The following is a 23,377-nucleotide window of genomic DNA, read 5'->3' as shown; positions in this document are numbered from 1 at the left end:
GCCTTCCTCAGGTACTTCCAGAAAAGAGTAAAGAAATAAAGAATGAGAGAAATGAATGCCCTTCCTTTCTCTCTGTTCTTCCCTAGACCTGAAGCTGCTATAACCCCCAGTGGCAATGAAGACCTGTTTTTCACCGGGCAGTTCCAGAAAACCCTTGAGGAACTGGATGAGGAGCTGGACGGTAAGCGTGACCCTCCCTCCTGCCACAGTATTACGCTGTGTGGCGGTCGACTCCGGGGGGGTTATTTTTTCTGGCCATGAGGGAAAGTTCGGTGGGAGGACCCCAGTTCCGTCTGAAGCAAGCCTGGACATGAGGCAGGCAGGTGGGCACAGCTCTGGAGACTGCTTTCCATCGGGGCTGCCAACAGTGCTGTGGAGACGTCCGAAAGCTGCTCAGATGCTCTCGATGGCACGGATTTTGCGCATTAGGGATTCTACACTCATTAAGAAAAAGTTCTCCAGTCCCCAGACGACCTTGGGAAACACTGGGTGACCGAGCGAACAGGTTCCCCGACCAAGACTTCCTCCCCGTGCTTGCTGACGTTTGGCCTATCTTGAAGGGCAGTTCAGTGCAAGCTCCCTCAACCATGACCCCGTTTATGGAGGAGCACTTGAGCTTGTACAGATGTGTTTTGGGGAGAGGATACTAAGTGGCCAAAACAGGTGCAGATGATCTCAGTAGACAACCAGGGCATCTCTCAAACAAAGGCACACAGTGGCAATAATCCAGACATTACATATTGGCCATGCCTTCAAACACAAACCAGGAGGAAAGACTGCAGAGCTGATCCGTAGTCTACTTGCTTGTCGGCCTTCTATCCTCAGAAGATGTGCTGGACACAGGTGAAAAAGCTAAATCGGTCGTCCTGTGTCCCTCTGGCTCTGACCACATAAGCCGTGGCTTCCCTTAGGGCTGATTCTGAGGGGCCCAGAATCAGGCATCTGCCTCCTAAGAAATTAAGGCGTGAGCACATCACCCACGTGGTTTGTGGTGTTTCTGTCAGTTGAAGGTCAAAACCCAAAACTCATCTTCGCGGTCCGCGCTGAGACAGCGTTTCCAGGGGACTCAGATTTACAGACCTAGTTTGTAAACTGAGGATGTTGGCAAAACGTCATACGTGAATGCCTTAGCTTGAGACATCACGGCTGTGCAAACAGCTCCTCCGTCGAGCCATCGGAGTTGAGATATGGGCCCCAGGCATATGGAGATGACAAACTGGATGGCACTTTAAAATGTATGTAAATAACCTACCCAAAAATAACCTCGGGAAAATCAAAGCCAGGGTGTGATTACACGCAGTAATTGGCTTGGGAATCATACCAGTGATGCCAATCTGCGTCTTGTGTTTGTCCTTCTCTGCAGGACTGGAAGAGAGCTCTGAGGCCAGCAGCAGCCTGCAGACCAGCTCCATGAACGGCGTGTCCCCTCACTGCCTGCCGGACACCGCCGGGCCCGAGTGCGACGCTGACACAATCCCGGTCACCTTCATTGGGGAGGTTTTAGATGACCCTGTGGATTCGGGGTTGTTTTTCAATAGGAACAACAATGCTGGCTCTTTTGACCTGGGGGGCATGGCGGGCAAGGGAGTGCCCCCACCCCCTCATCAGGAGGAGCACAGCCAGCAGCACGGAAGGAGGGCAGACGTGGCTGGCTCGCCCGCTCCTCCCCACGACGTCGGGAAAGAAAGCAAACCCACCCCGTCCAACCCCTGTGAGGCTGTGAACCTGAGTAAGGTGGAGCCCAAGGTGACCGCCACTGCTGCGTTTCACACGCACACCCCGGAGGCAAAGCAGAGCAGCGAGGTGCCTGGCTCTGCTCTCGGTGGGAAGACGCAGGCCAGCAGGACGGCGAGTTCACAGCCAGTGAGCGACAAGGAAGACCAGGGTAAGAATAGCGGCTCAGCACCACCATCGTGGTATCAACGGGGCCAGAACCCAGGGGGAAGTTACGGACTTAAATATGGCCTCACGACGTACAAAATTGTCCCTCCGAAATCAGAGATGCGGTGTTACGACAGAGGCGTCTCGCTCTCCACAGGTGCCATTAAGATCGACGAGCTGGGGAATCTGGTGAGTCCCCACACGAGCGGGGGCAGGACCATAGCCCTGTCGTCGTCCACCCTCGACTTGGAAACCCAACCCATTGGAAAAGTCAAAGAATTCTGGAGGTCCAACTCTCTAGAGAAACACTCTGGCCAGCCCACAGAGGGCTCCGCCAAGAGGACCCCCACTCCCGCCATGCCAGCAAAGCCACAGCCTCAAGAAGGCAGACTCAGAGCAGAGCTCACTTTCCCAGACCCCAAAGTGATATCACCCGCACAGCAGTCTGCCCACCGAGAAGAGGGGAGACATTTGCAGGAGGACGGAAGCCGGCCACCCACGGCAGCCCCTTGTCCCATGAAAGTGCCAGCTGCGAACACCATAGAAGTCCCATTTCTCAAGCCTCAGAGAAGAACATCCAGTCAGTACGTGGCCTCTGCCATTGCCAAGCGGATAGGGCCCCAGAAAGCCCGCACCGACGTGGTGAGGCAGCATGGTCGTGCCGAGGAGCCCCGGGAAGGCAGAGCGCCAGAGCTGGCGGGACAACCTCCCGCTAGGAGAGATGGCACAGCCCGCAGCCCATACTCAGACGGGGAAGCCTTGGCGGTAGGAGCCCAGCCCAGAGCGCAGGTCAGCAGCCCTTCTGGAAATCTGTCTGCTCAGGACTGTCCTGCTGGCGTCCACAGAAGTCCCCATGTCCGGCCCGTCACAGCTTCCCAGAGGGATCACGTTTCTGTGACACTTAGAAGCCTCAGTGAAAAGCAAAGCATCAGTAACCCCAGGGCCAGCTCAGCCTCTGCCCCCAAATGCACGCTGGACAATACAAATCCCCCGCCTGCCCGCTCAGGAGACGATCAGACCCCTGGCAGGACCCTGGTGAATGGCTCCAGGTGGGTCCCCATCCACACCGAGCCTCCTTACCCTCTGAGAGGGTCCGGCATGAATAAGCACGCTGGACGGGAGCCCCTAGAACGGGAGGAAAAGCCCAGTTTGTTGTGCACAGATGGACCTGAGACCGAGGGTCTCAGCATCTTTGGGCCAAAGAAGAAATTCCGACCCGTGGTCCAGAGGCCTGCCCCGAAAGACACATCGCTGCACAGTGCTCTCATGGAAGCCATCCACTCAGCGGGAGGGAAGGACAAGCTTCGAAAGGTGAATGGCCAGACACTCGCCTTTAGGGCCTAGGCACACCTTCCACACCTGTCAGCGCTTAGGGGCTCCCCATGCAGATCCTCAGTGGGCATTGGGCGGGGGCAAGTGGAATAATGAGCTGGATGCTCTGGTTTAATTTCTACCAGGAGTTTCGTCTCCCTGACTTACAGTATTTAGAACCACAAACGAGATTAAAAAAAAAAAACACCAAAAAAATCTAATGTCTTTGCGGCTGTGCCCACTGCCTTTAAGCCCCTGGCTCTCCTGGGGAACAATATTGACAATAAAGTGTCCACATCTGGGCCCACGGGAGCTGAGAGATGGGTGGATCTTCCCTAACTGGTCCTTGAACGATGGAGTGAGTCAGTAAAGAGTCACGTCTGGCAGCTCATCCTGTCGTCGTTCAGGAACAATTGGGACAGTTCAGGACAGTCCCTCCCTGGCCAGGCTTTCAGCACCAACGCTCCGCATTAGGAGCCATCTGCTCCATTTTACAGATGAGGAACTGAGGCAGTGCAGTCAGGAGAGCTGGCCCGAGGCCACACGGCCAGCTCGAGGGGCTCAGGAATCCCATTCAGGTCTGCAAGACTTAAAAGCACATACGGGCTGCGGAAAGCCAGCAGTCATACCAGGAGCCCTCACTCACACCCTTTGCTTGTTAGATGCTCTAAGGCCAATATGCAGTCTTAACTCGCTACCGTTCCCTGGAAGAACCTTCTTCCCTGGAACACGGGGCTGTATAACCCATCCTTGAGCCCTCACCTGATAGGTAGTGCTTCTCCTCTGGGGCTGTCCTACTTAGCATTTCTCCTTCCGGCTGACACGTGTCGACACTCTGAATGTTCTAGATTGCAGAACACCCGTCCGAGGGAGGGCCCAGGAAGCCATGCTACACGGAGACAGCGGGCGAGCGCTCCGCCCTGCTGGCAGCCATCCGAGGGCACAGCGGTGCCTGCAGCCTGCGGAAGGTAAGAGAAGGGCCTTCCGTGGGGGTAGGGCTTCGCACACCAGAACCCGCAGCACCCCACGCGGGTGCCCCAGAAGCCGGGGAGCCCTCCCGTGTCCTAAGAGTCTGTGAAGCCACCCTCTCAGTAGTTCCCCTGGACCACTGAGTCTGGCACAGAGAGGCAGCCCCTGCATGGGAGGGGCCAGGCACCCGGGAGGTGTTCGCCTCCCTTCCTACCTGCCCACCTGGTACGGAACGTTTCCCGAGTTCTCAGGTACCCCGTTTGGCTGCAGGGCTGTCCCTCCTCAGGGGCAAAGTTGCTGGTCCTCTGGTGCTGACCAGGCACAGCCTCGGGAGCCCAGGTGGGCTTAAGCTTAGGGACAGGGTGGCGTCCTCCAACTTCCAGTCCCAGAATCCGAGGAACAGCGTGATGGGTGTTTTACTCCCCGACACCTTGTCAGAGTGGCGTGGGTGGCCTCGGGGTCTGTCCCCACTGGCCAAGGCAAGGCAGGAGGTCAGGGAGCTCTCAGGAAGGCACGGCTGCCCCCCGCACCCCACCATCAGTCGCCGGCTGGGGAACTCAGGCAGCAAGCTCGCACACCTCCCAGGCTTGCTGCAGGCTGCGTGAGGCTGTGGGCATGGGGCCCATCCAGAAGACCCTCTGGGACCTTGTCACTGAACCGTGTCATCTTCAGGTGTCGTCCTTCGCCTCTGAGGAGCTGCGGACCTTCCGGGAAGCCGAGCAGTCTTCGGAACCACCAGGACTGCGTGACCTTGGCCTTCAGCCCCCGCCTGCCCTGCCGCCCCCGCCCCTGCCCCCTCCAGCCACCCAGGCTCCCTCCACATCCAGGACAGCGGCCAGGTCCAGCTCAGGCAACCCCGCCGAAGCCAGGCAGGCCCTGATGGACGCCATCCGCTCCGGCACGGGGGCTGCAAGATTGAGAAAGGTGACAGTGAGTGACCACGTGAGCGTTCCTGCGGGGCCAGGGGGAGGTCAGCAAGGAGCCCCACGGCAGTGAGACAGCAGCGGGGAGAGGTGGCTAACAACCCATGTCCCTTACCCCAGGGACCAGAGGAAGATGGCCCTCAACAGGTGGAGGGGTTGGCCCACAGACTAGCTCCTGGGGACGCAGGGGAGTCCACACCACACGTGTAACCCACACGCACTCTGTAGCCCAGCAGGCATCTGTGGGGTGTCCCGCAGTGAGCACATGTGGCCCTCGTGGCCCTCAGCATGGATTGAGGCACTCCCCATAATTGCTATGTTTCTTTTTTGGCTAGCATTATGTTTGAAATGATTGAGCTTGCAGCCACTTGGGCAGGGCACTCGCTTTCTGGTTGGCAGTTCCTACCCCGTGTGGTCTTATGGTGGTCCGAATGTCTGTCACCCTGGTGTTCCCCAAAGCAGTGGGCTGCGTGCCCCCATGGTGGGGTTCCCAGACTCAAGGACTCTTGGGCCCAGGGGCTTCTGGGATCTGTTTCTCTGTCCATGGACTGATTCTCTGTCCCTGCCCATTTCTGGTGGGTTTGGGGAGTTCTGCTCATGACAGGGAGGCAGGTGACAGGTATTTTCTCCTGAGAGACGATCTCCGGGTTCTCAGTTCCTGTTCTCACACGGACCTCAAGGGCTCAGTACTAAAGTGCACGTGGAAAGTGAATGAGGCTTAGAAAACCTGGCTGGCGTGGCCTTGGTCCCAGAGGACCAGACACAGACAGGGCTCAGAACACAGAGAGCGCTTGGGAGCAGTATCTGCTGCGGGGAGCAGGTGTCCTCGACACAGGGCAGAGCCCCTGGCACCACCAGGAAGGCTGATCGCTCTCCTGCAGTCCCCGCCCCAGGAGCCTGTGGCAGCAGAGGAGGGGAGAAGACCCCTCCCTGCAGGCAGCAAGCCCAGGGATGTTCTGTGGTGTCACCCAGTGCACACGTGGCCTGACCCCCGACCACCTGGCAGCTCCCCGAGGGGCCACTGTCCCTGCTCACGGACCACCCCCAGGGCTCACGCCTGTGTGACAGTGAGGCATTCCTGGCTGCGTGTGTGTGGCCCTCAGGAGAGACCCCAGATGTCAGCTGGCAGGCCTGATGGCCCAGCTGATCCAGTACCATTCTGAGGTTCTCAGAGTGAAATCCATCTGACATCTCTGTCCTGATTCAGATTTGGGGGCGGGGTGGGACATGAGCCGCAGAACTGCAATTTTCGAGTGTTTGCCAAACGACTTCACATTCAGATCGGAGCTAATTAGCTGTGTCAGCTGCGCCCGTACTGTATTTCGGGTAATGCTGAACCACAGGCTGTACCTGTTGCTTACATATGCCAGCTCATGGACTGATTTCTGGGTCTTTCCAGAATAGCTGTTACCCTGTGCAAGGGTCCTGGGCCCAGAGAGGTAGAAAGCTTGCCGAGGTTGCACGGCTAGAAGGTGGCAGACCATAGCAAGTCTAACCCTCAGTCTCATACCTTTCAGAAAGAAAGGAAAAGAAGCAAGTTTGAGAATTGTGTGAAGGAGCAGGAAGTTGTTCGTGCTGCGAGAAAGGAGGTGGGGAGAGATGCTGGGGACAGTGGGGAGGGGGTTCTGGGACCAGACGGGGCAGGCCAGCGTTGGGGTGGCGCAGCTGGGACCATGTGCATCTGGACGGGAGCTCGGGAGCAGGGCTGCTGCAGGGGCGGTCCCGTGCCACCAGGTTCTAGCCTGGGCCGAGGCCAGGCTCTTCTCTCTCATGGTCTCTGCTTTCTTTCGGCTGCTTCAAGTGGCATCCAAAGGCCTTCGTGTTGATTGTTTCTTGGATGAGTAGAACTGCTGTGACGTGCCTTATCCATCCTGGGAAGGTCCATGCAGTGCGTGTTTATATGGCCCAGCCGAGGTTTTGATGGCCTGTACAGTTTACAAGATGCCCTTGGGCAAAAGTGACCAGGAGGAGTGTGACACAGGGGATCATGTCCCTCTGCTCTCTGTGACCACTCTAGCCAACTGTGCTGCCGTGTGCATGGATGACCTCAGCGCTGAACGTGCAGGACTGGGTCACTGCTCCACCCCCTTGTGCTCTGCATCTCAGAATCACGTAAGACCCGCTGATGGAGGTGGGGCCTTGGAGGGCAGGCACTGGAAGGTCTGTGCCCACCTAAGTATTTTCCCCAAAGCCTGGTTAGTTGGCTCTTCTCTGCTCGGTGTGGACCATGAGGATCTCTGTGGGCTTTGCCACAAATGTGCTCTGGGGTATATGTTACGGCAGGTGAATCTTAAATCATTTGCTCTTTTCTTCTTCTTTTTCTTCTGCTTCCTTTTATCTTTTGGGCTGTTAGAGTCGTAGAACCTTGAGGAAAATGTGATAAATGCAGGATTCCGGGGTCCACATAGGGTGGGCCCAGCTCTCTGTGGGCACTCAGTGTATGCAGTTCTCCTTCACCAGCTCCTGGGTGTTCAGTGAGGGCTCCAGGTCGGGTGTGGCCAGGAGGACTTCATGGACCCGAGGGATGGTGCTGGCCCTCCCAGGACTGGCATGAGGGGCCCCCATGCATCAGTCTACTGGCTCCCCTCCTCCAGTTGTCAGTCCAACCTCGTCCTCCTAACTGGGGTGCCCAGGCATTCTGGAAGGACTCGCAGGAAGGCAGGATGGTCAGGGCTAAAACTCCGAGGACGGACAATCGCTCGCCCCCCCAGCCTGTAACATACAAGGTTTGCATTGGCAGGGATGCTACTTACAGTAAAAGACAAAAGGGTCGGTTTGACACATAAGGAATAATTATCTTAAAAATGACTGGCACTGGCATGTGTACCTGGCTCAGTCAGTTAGGCATCTGACTCTTGATCTCCACTCAGGTCTTGATCACAGGATTGTGAGTTCAAGCCCCATGTTGGTCTCCATGCTGGGCGTGGAGCCTTTTTTAAAAAAAAAAAAAATGGCATTTTTCAAAGCATTTAAAAGTACATTTGCCTTCACGGTGTGAACGAGATAATTTCTCTGCCTCTGTATTTGTGGCAATCAAAGAAATTTCCAGCCCCAGGTCAGAGCACTTGCAGTCCCACTCTGTCTGCCAGTCCTTCTTCAGTGGCACCCCTGCTCTGCCTGAGTGCAGGGCTCAGATGCACAGCCCAGCAACCACTTCCTTCCCCAATTCCATCCCGCACTCACAGTAACAGGGAGCCTGTCTGTGTCTGACCGCCTTCAGCGGTCTGTCTTAAATGCGTTCCTTCAGGAGCCTGGAATGAACTCCAAGCACCCTATGCATCTGTGTTTATATTTAAAACATTCACATTTCCAGCCATCTACTCTGCAAGCATTTCCTGAGAAACCCCCAGGGTCCAGAGCCTGTGGTCCTGCTCACGACAGAAGAGTGAACGAGGCAGGGTCTGCGCCCTCGTGGGCTCTTACCAGAAAGAGAGGGTGTGGAGTTGGTTGTTGACCGTGGGGCCTTCTCACCAAGTTAGGGACGTGATGAACGCCCTTGTATGTCCTGACTCTCCTCCAGGCCCACGCTCTGTCGCCTTCCTGGGCGTGGAGGCTGTGGTGTCCATCCCACAGACAGGCAAGCAGGGCACAGACGTCAGACTTACCCCCGGCCTGAAGCGGGTGGGCGCTGCTGCTAAGCCTGACTCCACATGGGTGCATCCTCCCAGTGCAGGAATGGACTAATGCTGACCACGCACATGTCATGACACTTGGCCTTGACTGTAGACCCCATGAGACATGATCAGACAGGTGATGCTGTCACCATAAATGTCCAGGAGGCCCCCACGCCAGGACAGAAACCAACAATACCAGCAGACCTCTTTCCTCCAAGCCAAAAGGTGTCGTCCCTGGAGGGTCAGAGAAGCCACGTTCCTGTGGCTGGGAGCTGTGACTTGTGTCAGAACAGGAGACCCAACCTGAGCCAGAATTCCATCACACGCCAAGTTTGGGCTGCTCGTCTGTGACCCTGGAGAAGGTTTGGGTTAAAGTGGACAGGCTCCGAGGTACAGATGGGTCAGCTCCACTGTGCTGCCCCTTGGCGTGTGATCCTTCTACGCTGTTCGGATCTACCAGGTGACCTGTTCTTTCTCTAGGGGGCACATGGGAAAGCCTGTCCTGAGAAGCCACCAATGCAGTGACTCCTGGGGGCCCTCACAAATGCTGCCCCCTGCTCCTGGCACGCTGTGCCCCATGTTTTACCAGCTACCCCCACTCATCCCACATGTGCGTGCGTTAAGTACAAGCCCTCAGAAAGTCCCCCTCAGTTCCTGGGTGGTCAGGACAGCTCCCTTGGTATCAAACCACAGCTCTAATTTCTGGAATCATCAGTGCCACGTGCTTGGTGCTTGCCCCTCCTACCAGACTATACAGCACCGCGCACTGTTCCTGGCACACGGTGGGCACTCAGTACCAGTTACATGGACACGGGACAGAGAGAACAAACTCACCCTTTGCCTGCCGTGTTTGCCAGCTCCCACCTAGGAACCCAGCCCATCCCGCATCCGTGCGCCCATCACTTGTCTACTCCATCATCACTATAACATCTCGCCAAGAATCATCTTCTCCTTTGGAAAATTAGAGGAGTTCTGTGATTCTGTGCGTCCCGTGTCTTCCCTCACTGGTCCCATTTCCAGTCCGCAAAGTGGGCCAACAGCTCGTCAGCGCCCCGGAGCTCATCTGTCCCCTCTGGGAGCCGGGAGCTTACTAGCAAGTCCTGCCGCTCTGACGATTCCTTTCCTTTCCCTGGACACCATTTCCCTGTCACCACTGTCCCTTTCACCTCTTTCCATAGAAACGTCATTCTCCTTGGCAGGCAAGGAAACAAAACGAAACTTGGATATTTTTACAGCTTTCCGGGTTGGCCTCAGACTCTAAGCTTTGTCCCTTCACTGATTTTCTTCTTGTCCAACCAGAACAAAAGAGGATCTTTCAGGAAGCAAAGCTATCCCTTGCCTCAGCCCAGATAGCATTCACTTACTGATGTGGCTTAAATTTGGGTCGATACTAGTGGCCGTCAGTATGGTTTATGATACATTTGTGGTTAACGGAACCACCAAGCTCGCTGTTGTTGAATTGTTGTCTGAGCCAAATCATTTTAATGCTGTCCTTGTGCAATTTCCATTTTTATATATTACTAAGAAGTTTTCCTTTCCCCTTCTAAATATTGTCTTAATTTTCTGAGAACTTTTCAAATCTGGATTCAACCATTATATTGATATTGGTGGTGGTGAGCATGCCTTCCAGGTCTCCAACCCAGCCATCGATTCAAATATTCACCAGTCCAGGACTCTGGCTCTCTGATACTCAGATTTCGGGGCCCACCAGAAGCAGGCTTGCTGCCAGGAGAGCAGGCGAAGGCCAGCCCCTCCTGGCTTCACCGTCCTGTCCTTGAACTGCCCCAGCAGCCCACGCCCCCATGTACCCTTTGCACCCTGAGAGATTGACCTTAGCAGCAGGGAACTGCTCTCTGAAGGCAGCTTCTCCCAATGTGCCTGGCTTTAGGTGACAGAGGCATGCTGAACTATCTCCTCCCCCACCCCCAAACCTTCATCTGGTTGTCACCCCAACTCGTCCACTGGAAAGCTCCGTGGAAGGAAAGGTGGTGAGGGGTCGTGGTGGTGAGTGAGGCATGTGGCAGACCCCACTGTCTGCTTGCTCTGCTGCAGAGATGCTCTGACACCCCCAGCCCCTGTACAAGGAGGGGCTGGCAAGTGAGGTGCTCCCTGAGACTTGCCCAGACTGCACGCAGAATCAGACTCCAGAATGTGCACTCTCAACTCTGCACACGTACGTAGTGTGTTTTTTAAGTTTTGGTAAACGATATCTTTGTTAAGGGTCATTCTTTTTTCCATTTTTTTTTAGAGAGAGAGGGCAATTGCTTGTGAGCAGGGGGGAGGGGGAGGGGAAAGGGAGAGAGAATCTCAAGCAGACTCCCCACTGGTCACAGAGCCTGACACGGGGCTCGATCTCACGACCTTGAGATCATAACCTGAGCCAAAACCAAGAGTCGGACACTTAACTGACCGAGCCACCTAGGCACCTCTATTTTTTCCACTTTTATTGAGATATAATTGATAAGAGCACTGTATAAGTTTGGGACATACAGCAGAATGACTTGACATACATATATTATAAAACAATCACTGCTGTAAGTTAACATTCATCATCTCATGTAGATACAAGAAGAAAAAGGTGTTTCCCTTTGTAATGAGAACTTTTAGGATTTACTCTCTAAACAGCTTCCCTCCATGAGTTACAGCGGTGTGAGCTGTAGGCATGACGCTGTGCATTACATCCCTGGTATTTCTGTATCTTATAACTGGAAGTTTGTACCGTTTGACCACCTTCATCCAGTTTCCCTTCCCTCCACCCCCTGCTTCTCATATTTGATTTTTTGACGATTACACATATAAGTGAGATCATACAGTATTTGTCTTTCCCTGTCTGACTGACTTCACTTAGCATATCTACCCACCCATCTACCCCCTACCCACCCACACAAAGTTTTATTTCTTATGGATTTTCAAAGTAAACTACGAACACCAGTACACCTCGCTCCTAAATAATTTAGTGTGCGTATTATTCGAGGCTCATACTTTTTATGATTGTTTTTGAGATAAAATGTTTGAACAGTGAAATGCACATACCTTAAGGGCAGTATCTGATGAGTTCAAAACCCATTTGTACAGTCCTCACCCCCATTAAGTTTGAGTTTGGTTTTGGATGAGTATTGGGGGAGAATAAAACTGAAATAGTTACTTAAAATTCCCTGTTCTTGGGATTTGTGTGCTTATATACACATATGTACACATTTATGCACATATTTTGGGGTGATTTATGGCTGCTTTCATTATCTGGCTCAAAGGAGGAGTATCACTGGCATGGCTGCGTGTGGGCTGGCTAGAGAAGGGAGAGCCTGGGACAAGCCTGGAGAGAGGACAAGATAGAAGACATGGGGCTAGCCCAGTGCAGGGGACATGGACAAGTCTACGCCTCTGGCAGAGTAATAGGGAAGGGAGTAAAACAAAGCTTTTCAAATATGTTCAACTCTCACCTGTTTGAATCCTTGGGAATGACTGCTTATGGCCAAGATGAAGTTTCAGAGACTGGAATTACCATCCCACCTGAGATAACCAAAAATTCAGATAAAATGTAAGAACCAATGGTTTTTGAAGTCACTGGACAGCAGGCAACAAGGAACAGGGTCCCTGAGAGACAGGAAGCTCCCCAGCCATCGTGCAAGCAGTGGAAATCAGCACTGGCCAGCAGACTTCCTGATTTGGGGAGCAGAGCTGAGAGTCTGGGGTCACCGAGGCAGCTAAGGTGTGCAGCACAGAGCCCCAAACAGCAGGTTGCAGTGTGGAGAGAGAATTCCGGAGGCCTGCAGAGGGTCCCCTGGAATAGTGCAGTGCTGATGGGCACATGCACGTGAGGCCGGGACAGAGCCACGTGGTATGGTAAGAAGCAGCAGCACCTGGAGCTCACACAGCCAGACTGGAAGACTCTGTGTGGCTCTCACGCTCCACAGCACATCTTCACAGCAGCACCCGAAACCATCAAACTGTTTTCACATAATTGCATCCCAGAATAAAGCTCAAGAATGTTTGTAGGAATGCAAAAATATCTAGCACCCAACAAGGTAAAACTGACAGTGTCCAGCATCCAATCAAAGGTGACCATTGTTGCAAAGACACAGGAGGAGATGAAACACTGTGTGCTGAAAACAAATCAATGAAAACCTCCTTGAAATAGACACAGATGTTAAAACTGGCAGATGAGGATATGGAGACAGTTAATATAATTATAGCTAAAGAATCCAAATATTACTATGTACGTTCTGTGACCACAACAGGATTAAATTAGAAATCAATAACAAAATCATCTCTGGAAAATCCCAAATATTTGAAAACTAAATAACATGACTCTTAATCACTCATGGGTCGAAGAAAAAACTCAAAAGGGGAATCGCAAAGTATTTTGAACCAAATGTAAGTTTAAACACAATATAAAGTGTGCTTGCTACTATAAAATCGGTCCTTGGGGGAGAATCCTATAGCACCACATTGCCATATTAGAAAAGAAGAAAGACCACAGATGAATGACCTCACTTCCACCTTAAGAAACTAGAAAAAGAAGCGTAAAAATTAAACCTAGAGTGAGCCGAAGAAAATAAATCATTAAGGTCAGAGCAGAAATCAATGAAATAAAAAAAGAAAAAAGAATAAAGCAAAATCAATTAAACCAACAGCTTACTCTCTCACAAGACCAATAAAGGTGCTCAACCTCTAGCCAGATTTATCAGGGAAAATAAGACAATTTGTCAAGATCAGGAAGGAGGTACGTAACATCACTACAGATTCTACAGATAATAAAAGGATAACAAGGCAACATTATGAACAGCTTTATGCAATAGACGAAGTCTCTGAAAGGCACAAAGCTCACTTAAAAGGAAATAGATAACCCGAGTAGCCCTATGTCTATTAAAGTGTGATTACAAGTCAGAAACCTTCCCCCACCCATACACACACACACACACACACACAAAATCAAAGCACTGCCACCAAGCCCAGGTGACTTCACTGGTGAGTTCTATCAAACATATAACATTCACCAAGCAGCACATCCAAATTTTCTATAAGTTTTGTTCAGAATTTCCTGAGGAAGAGAGATGATTCCCCAGCTCATTCTACAAAGACAATATTATCTTAATACCAAATCCAGACAAAGATCTTACAAGGAAATAAAACTATAGAGCAATAGTCTTCATGAACATAGATGAATAAAAACCTAAATTGAAATTTAGCAAATCAAATTCAACTATATGTAACAAGAATTACATCATATTCAAGTGGGGTTTAGCTCAACAATGCAAAGTTGGGTTGATATTTGAGAAAAAAATTCCTCATATTAACAAACTAAACAAGAAAAAAACCCTATAATCTCAATAGACACATTAAAAGAATTTGGCAATTCAACATCCATTTCTGATAAAAACTTATGTAAAGTAGGTAAAGAAAAAGCTGATAAAAGGCATCAATGGAAAACCCACAGCCAATATCATAGATAATGATGGAAGAGATAATACTTTTCCCTACAATCAGAAACAAAGCAAGAATGTCTGCATTCTATTCAGCATTGTATTAGAGGTGCTAACCATTGTAAGGCAGGGGAGGGAAGGAAGGAAGGAAGGAAGGAAGGAAGGAAGGAAGGAAGGAAGGAAGGAAGGAAGGAAGGAAGGAAGGAAGGAAGGAAGGAAGGAAAGGGAAGGAAGGAAGAGGGAAGGAATACATCCCTATTGCAAAGAAAAAAAATAAAGCTCTTTTTACAAACCATATGATAGTCTATGTTAGAAAACACAGTGGAATCTACAGATAGATTCTAAGTTTATAAGTAAGTCTGACAATGTTATAGGATACAGCAACATTACAAATACAGCTGTATTATTAAGTATTAGCAGTGGACAATCAGATATTAGATTTTTTTTAAATAATAATTTTCAAGAACATCAGAAATATTAATACTTAGGGATGAATTTCACCAAAGATGTACATAACCACAAAGCATTGTTGAGAGAATTTCAAGAAGACCTAAATAAATAGGTGGATAGCTCCTGTTTTGAAAACTCAATATGGCTATGCTCCCCAAATTGAATTGTAAATTCAATGTAACCCCAGTCAACATCCCATAGGCTTTTTGTAGAAATTGACAGGCTGTTTCTAAAATTGAGATAGAACTGTGAAGACCTAGAATCGTCAAAACTAAGTTGAAAAGGATTCAAGTCAGTGGACTATCACTTCTTCATTTCAATACTTAGAATAATGCCAAAGTAATTAAGACAGTCTGGTAACTGATAATCAAATAGGTCAGTGGAAGAGACTAGAGAGCCCACAAATAGACCCATTTATTTAGACAACTGATTTTTGACAAAGGTATAGAGGCAATTCAGGAGAAAGGACAGCTGTTGTTGTTTTTTTTTTAAATGGCATTGCAACCATTGGATATTCCAATGCATGATAATTAACTTTGATCCATACCTCACACCATTAATATATCTAAATCTGAAACTGGAAACTATAAAATTTCTAGAAGAAAACATAGAAAATCTTTGTGGCCGTGGCTTAGTCTTGGATTTGAAACCAAAAGCGCAATCCATAAAAGGGCAAATTGATAAATTGGATTTCATAAAAATTAAAACCTTCTGCCCTTCAAAAGAACATACAATTAAGAGAGTGACAATAGAGGCCTCATATGACAACTACATATTGGCAAAGCATTTATTTCATAAAGGACATATATTTAGAATTCATAAAGAAACTGTAAGAAAGCAAACAAATCAATAAATGGGCAAGATATTTGAATAAACACTTAAAGAAGATATACAGATGCAAATAAGCATATGAAAAGATGCTCCACATCTTGATTGGTATTTAAATGCAAGTGAAAACCATAAGATTCCAGCTACTTACCAAAATGGCTACAATTTTAGTAGAAAGTGACAGTACAGAATGCTGTCAAGATGTGGAACAATTGGGACCCTCAAGGCCCGTTAGTGGGAGGGTAAAACGCTGCAATTACTTTGCAGTCTAATTTGGCACTTTCTTTGAGAGTTACACCTGCAGCTACCATGTGGCCCAGCCATCCTGCTCCTCGGTATTTACCCAAGGGAATCGAAACCTGTGTAAATACAAAGACTTGTATTCACATGCAATATACAAAGCAGTTTTATTTGTAATTTCCTCAAACTGGAAACTGTTTAACCTAAGCCTTTATTTTTTTTTAAAGAGTTATTTATTTGAGAGAGAGTGTGTGTGTGCTCAAGTGGAGGGAGGGGTAGAGGGAGAGAGAATCTTGAGCAGACTCTGCGCTGAGCACAGAACCTGATTCAGGGCTCGATCTCACAACCCTGAGATCATAACCTGAGCCGAAATCAAGAGTCAGATGCTTAACCGACTGAGCTACCAGGGTGCCCCTAACCTTAGCCTTTAAAGCCATTGAAATACCTCCTTTGAAATTCTACAAATCAGATTTTCTCCAGTTGGACAGGAGGGTGCAGGGTGAAGCTAAGAGTGGAACTTTGAGCTTGAACATCCAGTGGAATAGGGTCATGCCTGTGCATTCAGTCATTCATGCCACAAATACTGAGCTCTCAGTAGCTTCTGTGCCCAGAGGAGGGAATGAAAGTCCCATGGTTCCTCCTCAAGGAGCCACTCTGCAGCAGTGAGGGACCAGGGAGCCTGGAACACGGTAGCAGACTGGGGTAGCTGACAGAAGTAGGGGTGACTGCATTGGCCCTGATAAGGACTGGGGTCAGGAGAGCCTCTCCCTGGAGATAGTATGAACACTTATTCCCAAAGGACTCAGAGCTTTCCAGCTGGAAAGGTGCATCCCCAATAGAGAAACCCCACATGCAAAGTCTGTCTCAAGGAGGGAAAGACCACAGCAGATCCCAGAAGCCAGGAGGGGTTCAGGAAGGGCAGGGGCCTGGGGGCAGCTGACGGCTATGGCAGAATGGGGGGGACCTGTAGATGTACTATCCACAGCGGGTTCGTACTTTCTTTCCTGAAAAAGAACTGGCAGGAGCAAGTCACTGGAAGTGTTTAAGCATATTTGTGTTCCAGAAATGTTCTCCTTGGGGCTGTGAGTAGAATGGGTATTGATGCAGGAACTCCTGCTAGAAGAGTAATGGCAAGGATGTTCTTGCACTTAGCTCCTCAGCACCCGGATCTGTGTGCCCTGGACCAACCCCATTGGCTCATCCAGGTCCCCTGAGTAACTGCGGCTCTCTGTCCACTACAGGTGCCCTTGCTCGTGTAAATCATCGAGAAGATCAGATCGTGGCAGAAGCCCACCTGTGAGCCGTCCACAGTCACCGCTTGAGGATGCCACGTGGCAGGGGGCATTGGGATTTGGTGAACTTTCTTGTCTATAGGCCAAACTCACACAATTGATTTTTCAGTCCTGCAAAATGGATCCAAGGGAAGGCGAGATGCTGCTCAGCTGTGCGGCTTGTGTGCCAAGGAAACGTGTTTGCCTCTGAATATTTAAAGTTGCCAATAAACTATTCTTGTTGGCAGGTTAATGGGGTTATAAATGCTGGAGCCCAGCACTACACTTAATGATGGTGACCTTAGACTGATTCTAGACCTTTGAGATTTTACCACATAGAGATGGTTAAGACCATTTAGCTGTTTGAAATCTTTTGTATTCTAAGGAAATATGTATAAACCAATTGAAACAATCTGAATGTAATACACCCTGTGATGCTTTGGTAGTGAGAAAGGAGAGAAAGAGGACTTTGTTGAGTAATGAAACCATTAGATTTTTATCCCTCAAAAATGTGGGGTTACAACCTCACAGAGGGTCGCAGACCATGATCTGACCAACTAAGCTTTTAAAAAATCAACGGTTATCACCCAGAATAAAATCACACTTGATGTCTGGACAGGCGTTTCTGATTCTCCGTGGGTGACAGTGACAGAGATCAGAAAGGCATTGGTGTGGACAGTCAGCGCCCCACATCGCTGGTGTCCCCAGCAGGCTGGGAAGTAGAATGAACCCCACCACCCCCAGGAGGGCTGTGTATGGAGCCTGGTGACTTCCCTAAGAACCTTCCGAAATCCTGCACGGGGCCAAGAATGGGGACATTTGGTGTCTGCGTGTCGCCATGATTGGATCGAAACTGTGCGGACATTTCACAGTTTGGGTTCAGTCTGGGCGCATTTGCCCAGCGCATCAGTGGCACCCCTGTATCATACGGAAGGCCATTCTTAGCACCCGGTATTCTGCCCCGGTATTTATAAAGTTTAGACACAGCGCTAGTTTTTCACTTCTCTCTCTAAAGTCTTTTGTTGCGTTGAAAAGAGCTCCTTAAGAGATGAATAGAAATCAAGAGGAGTTCATGAACTAAAATCTCTCTCTTAATGGAACAACAAATATAGTGAGATCATTTTAACATTTCACAGCTGTTTCAGATGGAGGCGTATGTAGAATGGAAACTTCGCTCTGCATTGTCTGAGGAGAGTCGCTCACCTTCCTGGTGCAGCAAGAGCATCGGCCTGTCTTTCTTAAACCACACTGTCTCTATGTGTCTTTTAGTGCCACAAATTAAAAAAAAATGAAATTGTAACCATTGTGTGAATTTCATGACTTTATGCCTTTATCCCAGAGTAGAAAGGAGAGATTCAGTCATTCGATGAATAAATATTCATGACTGCATGCTGTACTCCTCTGGGCAGCAGAAAGCAAAACAAACAAAAATCCCTGTCCTCATGGAGTTATTTACAGGGGAGGAGACAGACCATAAGCAACATAGGTAAGCAAAATATTGAATATATTTACAAGCCAATAGCGCATAGGAGAAAACCAGGAAAAGGGATGTAGAGTGAAATAGGGTAATGAAGAGAGTCCTCAGTGATACAGTGATGTTTGAATAAAACCCTGAAGGAAATGAAAGAGCAGACCATGGGTGGAGGTGTAACTGGCTAGGGAAAGAGCAAGAGCAACGGCCCTGTGGCAGGATCTGCCCAGTGTGTTGGAGGAACCAAGAGGCCAGTGTGAAGCATGGGTGGTCATGCAAAAATATGGAGTTTCCCAGCTTCTGACCCTGTAGTCTTTGCACACAACACAGTGCCACATTTCCCAGAGCCACCTCGCTCCTCAGCCAGAGCAAGAGAGGAGAAGATGCAGTGGGCCCAGAAGTGAGCCTCGAGAATTAGAAAGGTTGTCCAGTTGATTGCACCCCATCCCTGGTTCCTTTTTCTCCTGAGGGAAGGGATCAACTTTATACTAAATTTACTCTTTGTTGAAATTGTGTTCTATCCTGCATTTCCAGCTGCGCTCAAGCCTTGGGTTTTGAGCTGTGGAACAGGGACTGATACAGCCTCCTGGGCTGTGCTATGATCTTTCCACAGTGTTTTCACAACTGTTCTTGGTTGTTCTCACTAAATCTGAGTGGTGGCGAGATGCCATTTTCCAGATGAGGAACAACTCAATCACATGCTTCTCATTCCAGGCTCCCCTCTTCCTCCAGCACTAAATCGAAACTCCTCAGCCTAGAAGGCTCCCTGTGGCCTACGTCCCCTCCCTCCACCTGTTTCCCACATCAGTATGGAACCAGCACCAGGTTGCAGGATGAGAACATGTGGCAATTGTTCATTCTTCCTGCGACCCCCCTGCAAGAAATGCACCCACCACCAACCACCCGTCAGCGGGTACCCCAACCCTGCCCTCAAGACCTTGCTCCTGACATGTGTCTGCTATGCTCAAGCCCTCCTCCCTGCTCCCCTGCAAGCTCTTCTTCCTGTTAGCTCTGCCCTTCCCACACAGTGCTACTCACCTCTGCCTCACCCCTGCCTTTGTGACCACAGCAAGGAGAGCAGACAGCAGGCCTGAAAAGGCTTCTTGGGTCCAGAGCACTTTGCCTGTAGGCCCTGGGAGAACACCTGATTTATAGCTGTTAGCCCAGCATCAATACAGATAGCATCCCCCTTGTCCCCTAATGTCCCCATTTAGATGATAGATTCCATTGTCTCCTGTTGTCCAGTCCAGACACGGTGTTAAGTAGATGCTCAATGACAGAACGAGTGTCACCGGAAGCTGGATTGGACCCCCAACTTTGCTCTGTTCCATCAGGGTTTTTCACCTTTCCTCTCTGTATCACACACTTTACCCCAAAGTGAACCCATATAGATCCTTCCAGACCTCCCACAGGCGGGTGTCTGTCCACCCACGTCCTCCAGTGTGGCTCTCCTTGGACCTCCAGCCACATGGACACATCAGAGCTGCCCCACCTCCAGATTCGGTGTTTCCCCACTTCCTGCAGCCATCAGGTATGTAAGCCTGTGACACCTACCTCATGGCATCTCTTACCACCTTTCAAGAATTCCAGTTTCTTAAAAGTTTAGCTTCTTGGGTGACCTGGGTGGCTCACTTGTTGAAACATCTGACTCTTGATTTTGGCTCCGGTCATGATCTCAGACTTGTGAGATCAAGACCCATCCACGCTGGGTGTGGGTTTCTTACATTTTGTCTTGGCTTGGGCTGCTGTAACAGAATACCATAGACTGGGCATTAAACAACACTGGCTTCTCACAGTTCTAGAGGCTGGAAGACCAAGAGCAAGATGCTGGCAGATGGCATGGTGAGGGGCAGCTGCTCGCTGTGTCCTCGCACTGCAGAGAGAGAGATCACCTCTCTTATAAGGTCACTAATCCCATCATGGGGGCTCCATACCCATGACCTGATTACCCCCCTGCCCAACACCCAAACTACCTGCCAAAGGCCCCCCTCCCAACAAGCAGCTCAGATCCTGGCTGTGTAAGCCATTGGGCTGCTGGGGTGGTCCCCACATCTCCTCCTCAGCTCGGGACATGGCACTGGGGGACAATCACAAGTGACCAGGAAAGGTCAGAGTTCTTGTCCCAGATGGGGTGTGTCCTTTAGCACGTGGGCCCACCTCAGGGATCTCCACCTGCCACCCTGCGATAGGGACACAGTAACACTGACCACCCAAAACCTCCATGAGGCTGCGTGAGGTCATATATCAGAGCAAGCAAAATGGGGTCCAAAGCTCAGTGGCTGTGTGGTGAGCACTTGTTTACCACACTTGTTTTAAAAGCAGCATAAGATTCCTCGGGGCCCACACAGCATCCTCGTCCACACGGGGCAGCGGGCAGGGGCTACCTCCTGCCTCCTCTGATGCTCTTGCTCTGTGATTCTTCTCCCCCCCTTCATGCAAAGCAGAGCCACATCAGCAGCCAAGCTCAATAGGCCAAGGTGCCTGGGGCTTCCCAAAAGCTTTCAGGATGCCGTCAAGCAGGGTTCACAGACATCCCCAACTCCCTCCCTAGCACCAGACTATCTCATAAAGACTGCTTTCCACATTTGACAGCCGAGGGGCAGCCTCAGGGACATCCAGGAACTTTTCCAGACTCATGTGGCTAGTGTGGGCACAGCTGGGCTCACCCTTACTGTGGTGAACCCCCACATCTGACCCTCTCCTCATTGTCCCCCAGCAGACGATACAGTCATGAAGGAAGTGTCCCTGGTTAAGGAGACTGAGGCATGGAGTGTGTTCTATGGTGTCATGGAGAGGAAGCATCCATTTCTTCTCAATCCCTGGAGCTAATGCTGGCCCCACCTGCTGAAAGACAACCCACGCGTGATCTTTATGGGTCCGAGGTCAGCCTGTGTGTCAAGGTGGGTCCAGGTCTGGGAAGCAGGGGCTCTGCTACAATTCTAGAACCAGGTCTTCTCAAGGACCAGGGCTGCACCCCCCATCCTGTGATCTGGTGTTTCATCAGGGTGCACCGGACAGCTCAGACCTCTGGGTGACCTCATTGCTCCCACTTCTTTGGGCAGCCTTGTGAGCAGGGAGGGCCTCAGTGCTAAGCAATAGGACTTCAAGAACCGTAAAGAACATTGCAGTTCTCTGGTGAGCAATCGCACGACCTGATGGAGCATTCCCGGGCACCAGCAAACCCATGAGGGCTCTCATGGAAAGCCTCATGGGCAGGCAGGCTGGGGACCCACTCAAGAAGGTGACCACCAGGGGCTCCGGGATGTGGGGCTTCCCACGTGGGGACTCTGGCCTGCAGACCCTGCAGATATGTCACCCTGCTCTGAGTCATCTGCCCCCAGAGATCTCTGACAGAAAAACTGTGGATAAAGAAGAGAACGGGTGGGGAAGCAGGGGAGAAACCCACAGCCTCTGGCTTGCTCCCCAGAGAAATCCAGCTGTGAGACCTGTTCTGTAACTTTTATTATGCTCCTCTCACAGAGGAGGAAGGTGAAGCTCAGGAAAATGCGACTTTCTGAGATGACACAGCTGGCGAGGGCCATGGGAGGTCTGCTGCTATCAGGGTTCCCGGAGGCCAGCAGGCAGCAGGACCAGGTGTGGGGCCCCAAGGGGATGTGGCAGTAGGCTGCCACAGGTCCTATGCCACACCCACCGCATTGGGAACATCTCCCCTGACTTAGTCTCCCTAGATCATGGGCTTTGAGAATGTGGGGCACATTCCTGAGCAGGGAGGATTTAGTTTTCTTCCCCATTTCTTCCAGGTTTTTCTACTGATTTGATCATTTAAAACATAGGCATGGACAGTCCCCGTGTCTGACTCCAAGCCTGCCTGGAGAGGAACATGGCTCCTAGTTGAAAAGTGTCCAAGCGCTCTGGTTCCCCGCGTCCCTGGCCCCCTGCTCTCGTGTTCCCCACCTCTGACTCTGGACTTGAGCTTGGCCCCCAGAGACTTCCTGATGGTGCCTGCAGCTGTCTGCCCTTGGCCTGCCCTCCGTGGCCCCTGCCTGAAGACAGTGACCATCCTGCTATGGTCTGTCCCACCAGAATAGCTGCTTCAACTTTGGGAAACCGCTGAATGGTGTGACCGGTGGGGACTGCCCACCCGCCTGCGGATGCCCCCTTGCTGCCCTCCCAGAAGCTGTCTGGGTCAAACATCCAACAGGTGGCCTGGCCTCTTAGATACCACTAAGCTTCCAGATTTGGGCCCACACAAATCCTGGCAAAGCGCACATCACAAGGTGATTTGAAGGGGATTCTGGAGTTGGAAAGACCCAGCTGTGAATCCTGACCACGGGACCTCCCCCAGACTCCCCCCCCCCCCCGAGCCACATGACAGGGATGGACGATTTAGCATCTGAGTTTTTTCATCTACAACATCAGCCACAGTGCAGTAAGGACATCATGAGGTGGTGAGGAGTAGAGACAACAAATGTGCATGCTTGGTACAGAGCCCGACACGAAGGAAGCCCTCAGTAAAGCTAGCAAACAGGGTAGTGATGGTGATCTCCATTAATAACGTGGCATCTGAAGAGACGAGAGCCGTGAGCTCCACAGCAGCCTTGCCATAGATGGCTGTGTGACAGGTCACCCCTTTTTGATGAGCCTCTGCCTTTTTATTGGTAAAGTGTAGCACGTGGAGCAAGAGATCTCTAGACCCCAGCTGTTCTGTAATTGTGGCTTTCAGGCAGAAAGATCTGTGAGCCTTTTGTCAGCCAGGGTCCCAGGAGACAAAGGGCCCACTCGGATGGGTGATCTGAGGGTTATTGCAGGGCATGTTTGGGGTGGGTCTTTATCACTCCTCAGTCTGGAAGGGCAGGTGAAGAAGCAGTTACCACAAGCTGGTGAGGGTTCTCGATATGGCAGGGGCTGGGAGATAGGGCTTTGAAGAGAGACAGAGGCTACTGCCAAGCCATGGCCTGTTGGCAGAGACCCTAAATCCTCCAGACTGTTTCCTGCCCTCCTGCTTCCTCTGGTGCTTTCCTTCATCCAAACCCAA

General features: G+C 50.8%; 1 protein-coding gene across 1 annotated transcript in view; it reads left to right on the top strand.

The window, feature by feature from the left end:
- COBL (cordon-bleu WH2 repeat protein) overlaps window positions 1-18,213 on the top strand; it is a 264,114-nt gene extending 245,901 nt beyond the window's left edge. Inside the window, exons 13-17 of the mRNA XM_087860644.1 lie at window positions 87-181; window positions 1,364-3,192; window positions 4,041-4,160; window positions 4,834-5,091; window positions 16,881-18,213. Of these exons, the coding sequence (XP_087716770.1) occupies window positions 87-181; window positions 1,364-3,192; window positions 4,041-4,160; window positions 4,834-5,091; window positions 16,881-16,898 (2,320 nt within the window). The 3' untranslated portion in view covers window positions 16,899-18,213. The remainder of the gene's footprint in view (window positions 1-86; window positions 182-1,363; window positions 3,193-4,040; window positions 4,161-4,833; window positions 5,092-16,880) is intronic.
- The last annotated feature ends 5,164 nt before the right edge of the window (window positions 18,214-23,377 follow it).

Source organism: Ursus americanus, chromosome 3 (genome assembly GCF_024610735.1).
Source record: "Ursus americanus isolate L20-20 chromosome 3, mUrsAme1.1.p, whole genome shotgun sequence".
NCBI lineage: Eukaryota > Metazoa > Chordata > Mammalia > Carnivora > Ursidae > Ursus > Ursus americanus.
The sequence above is the reverse complement of the archived record's forward strand: the minus strand, read 5'-3'. Positions and strand labels throughout refer to the sequence as shown.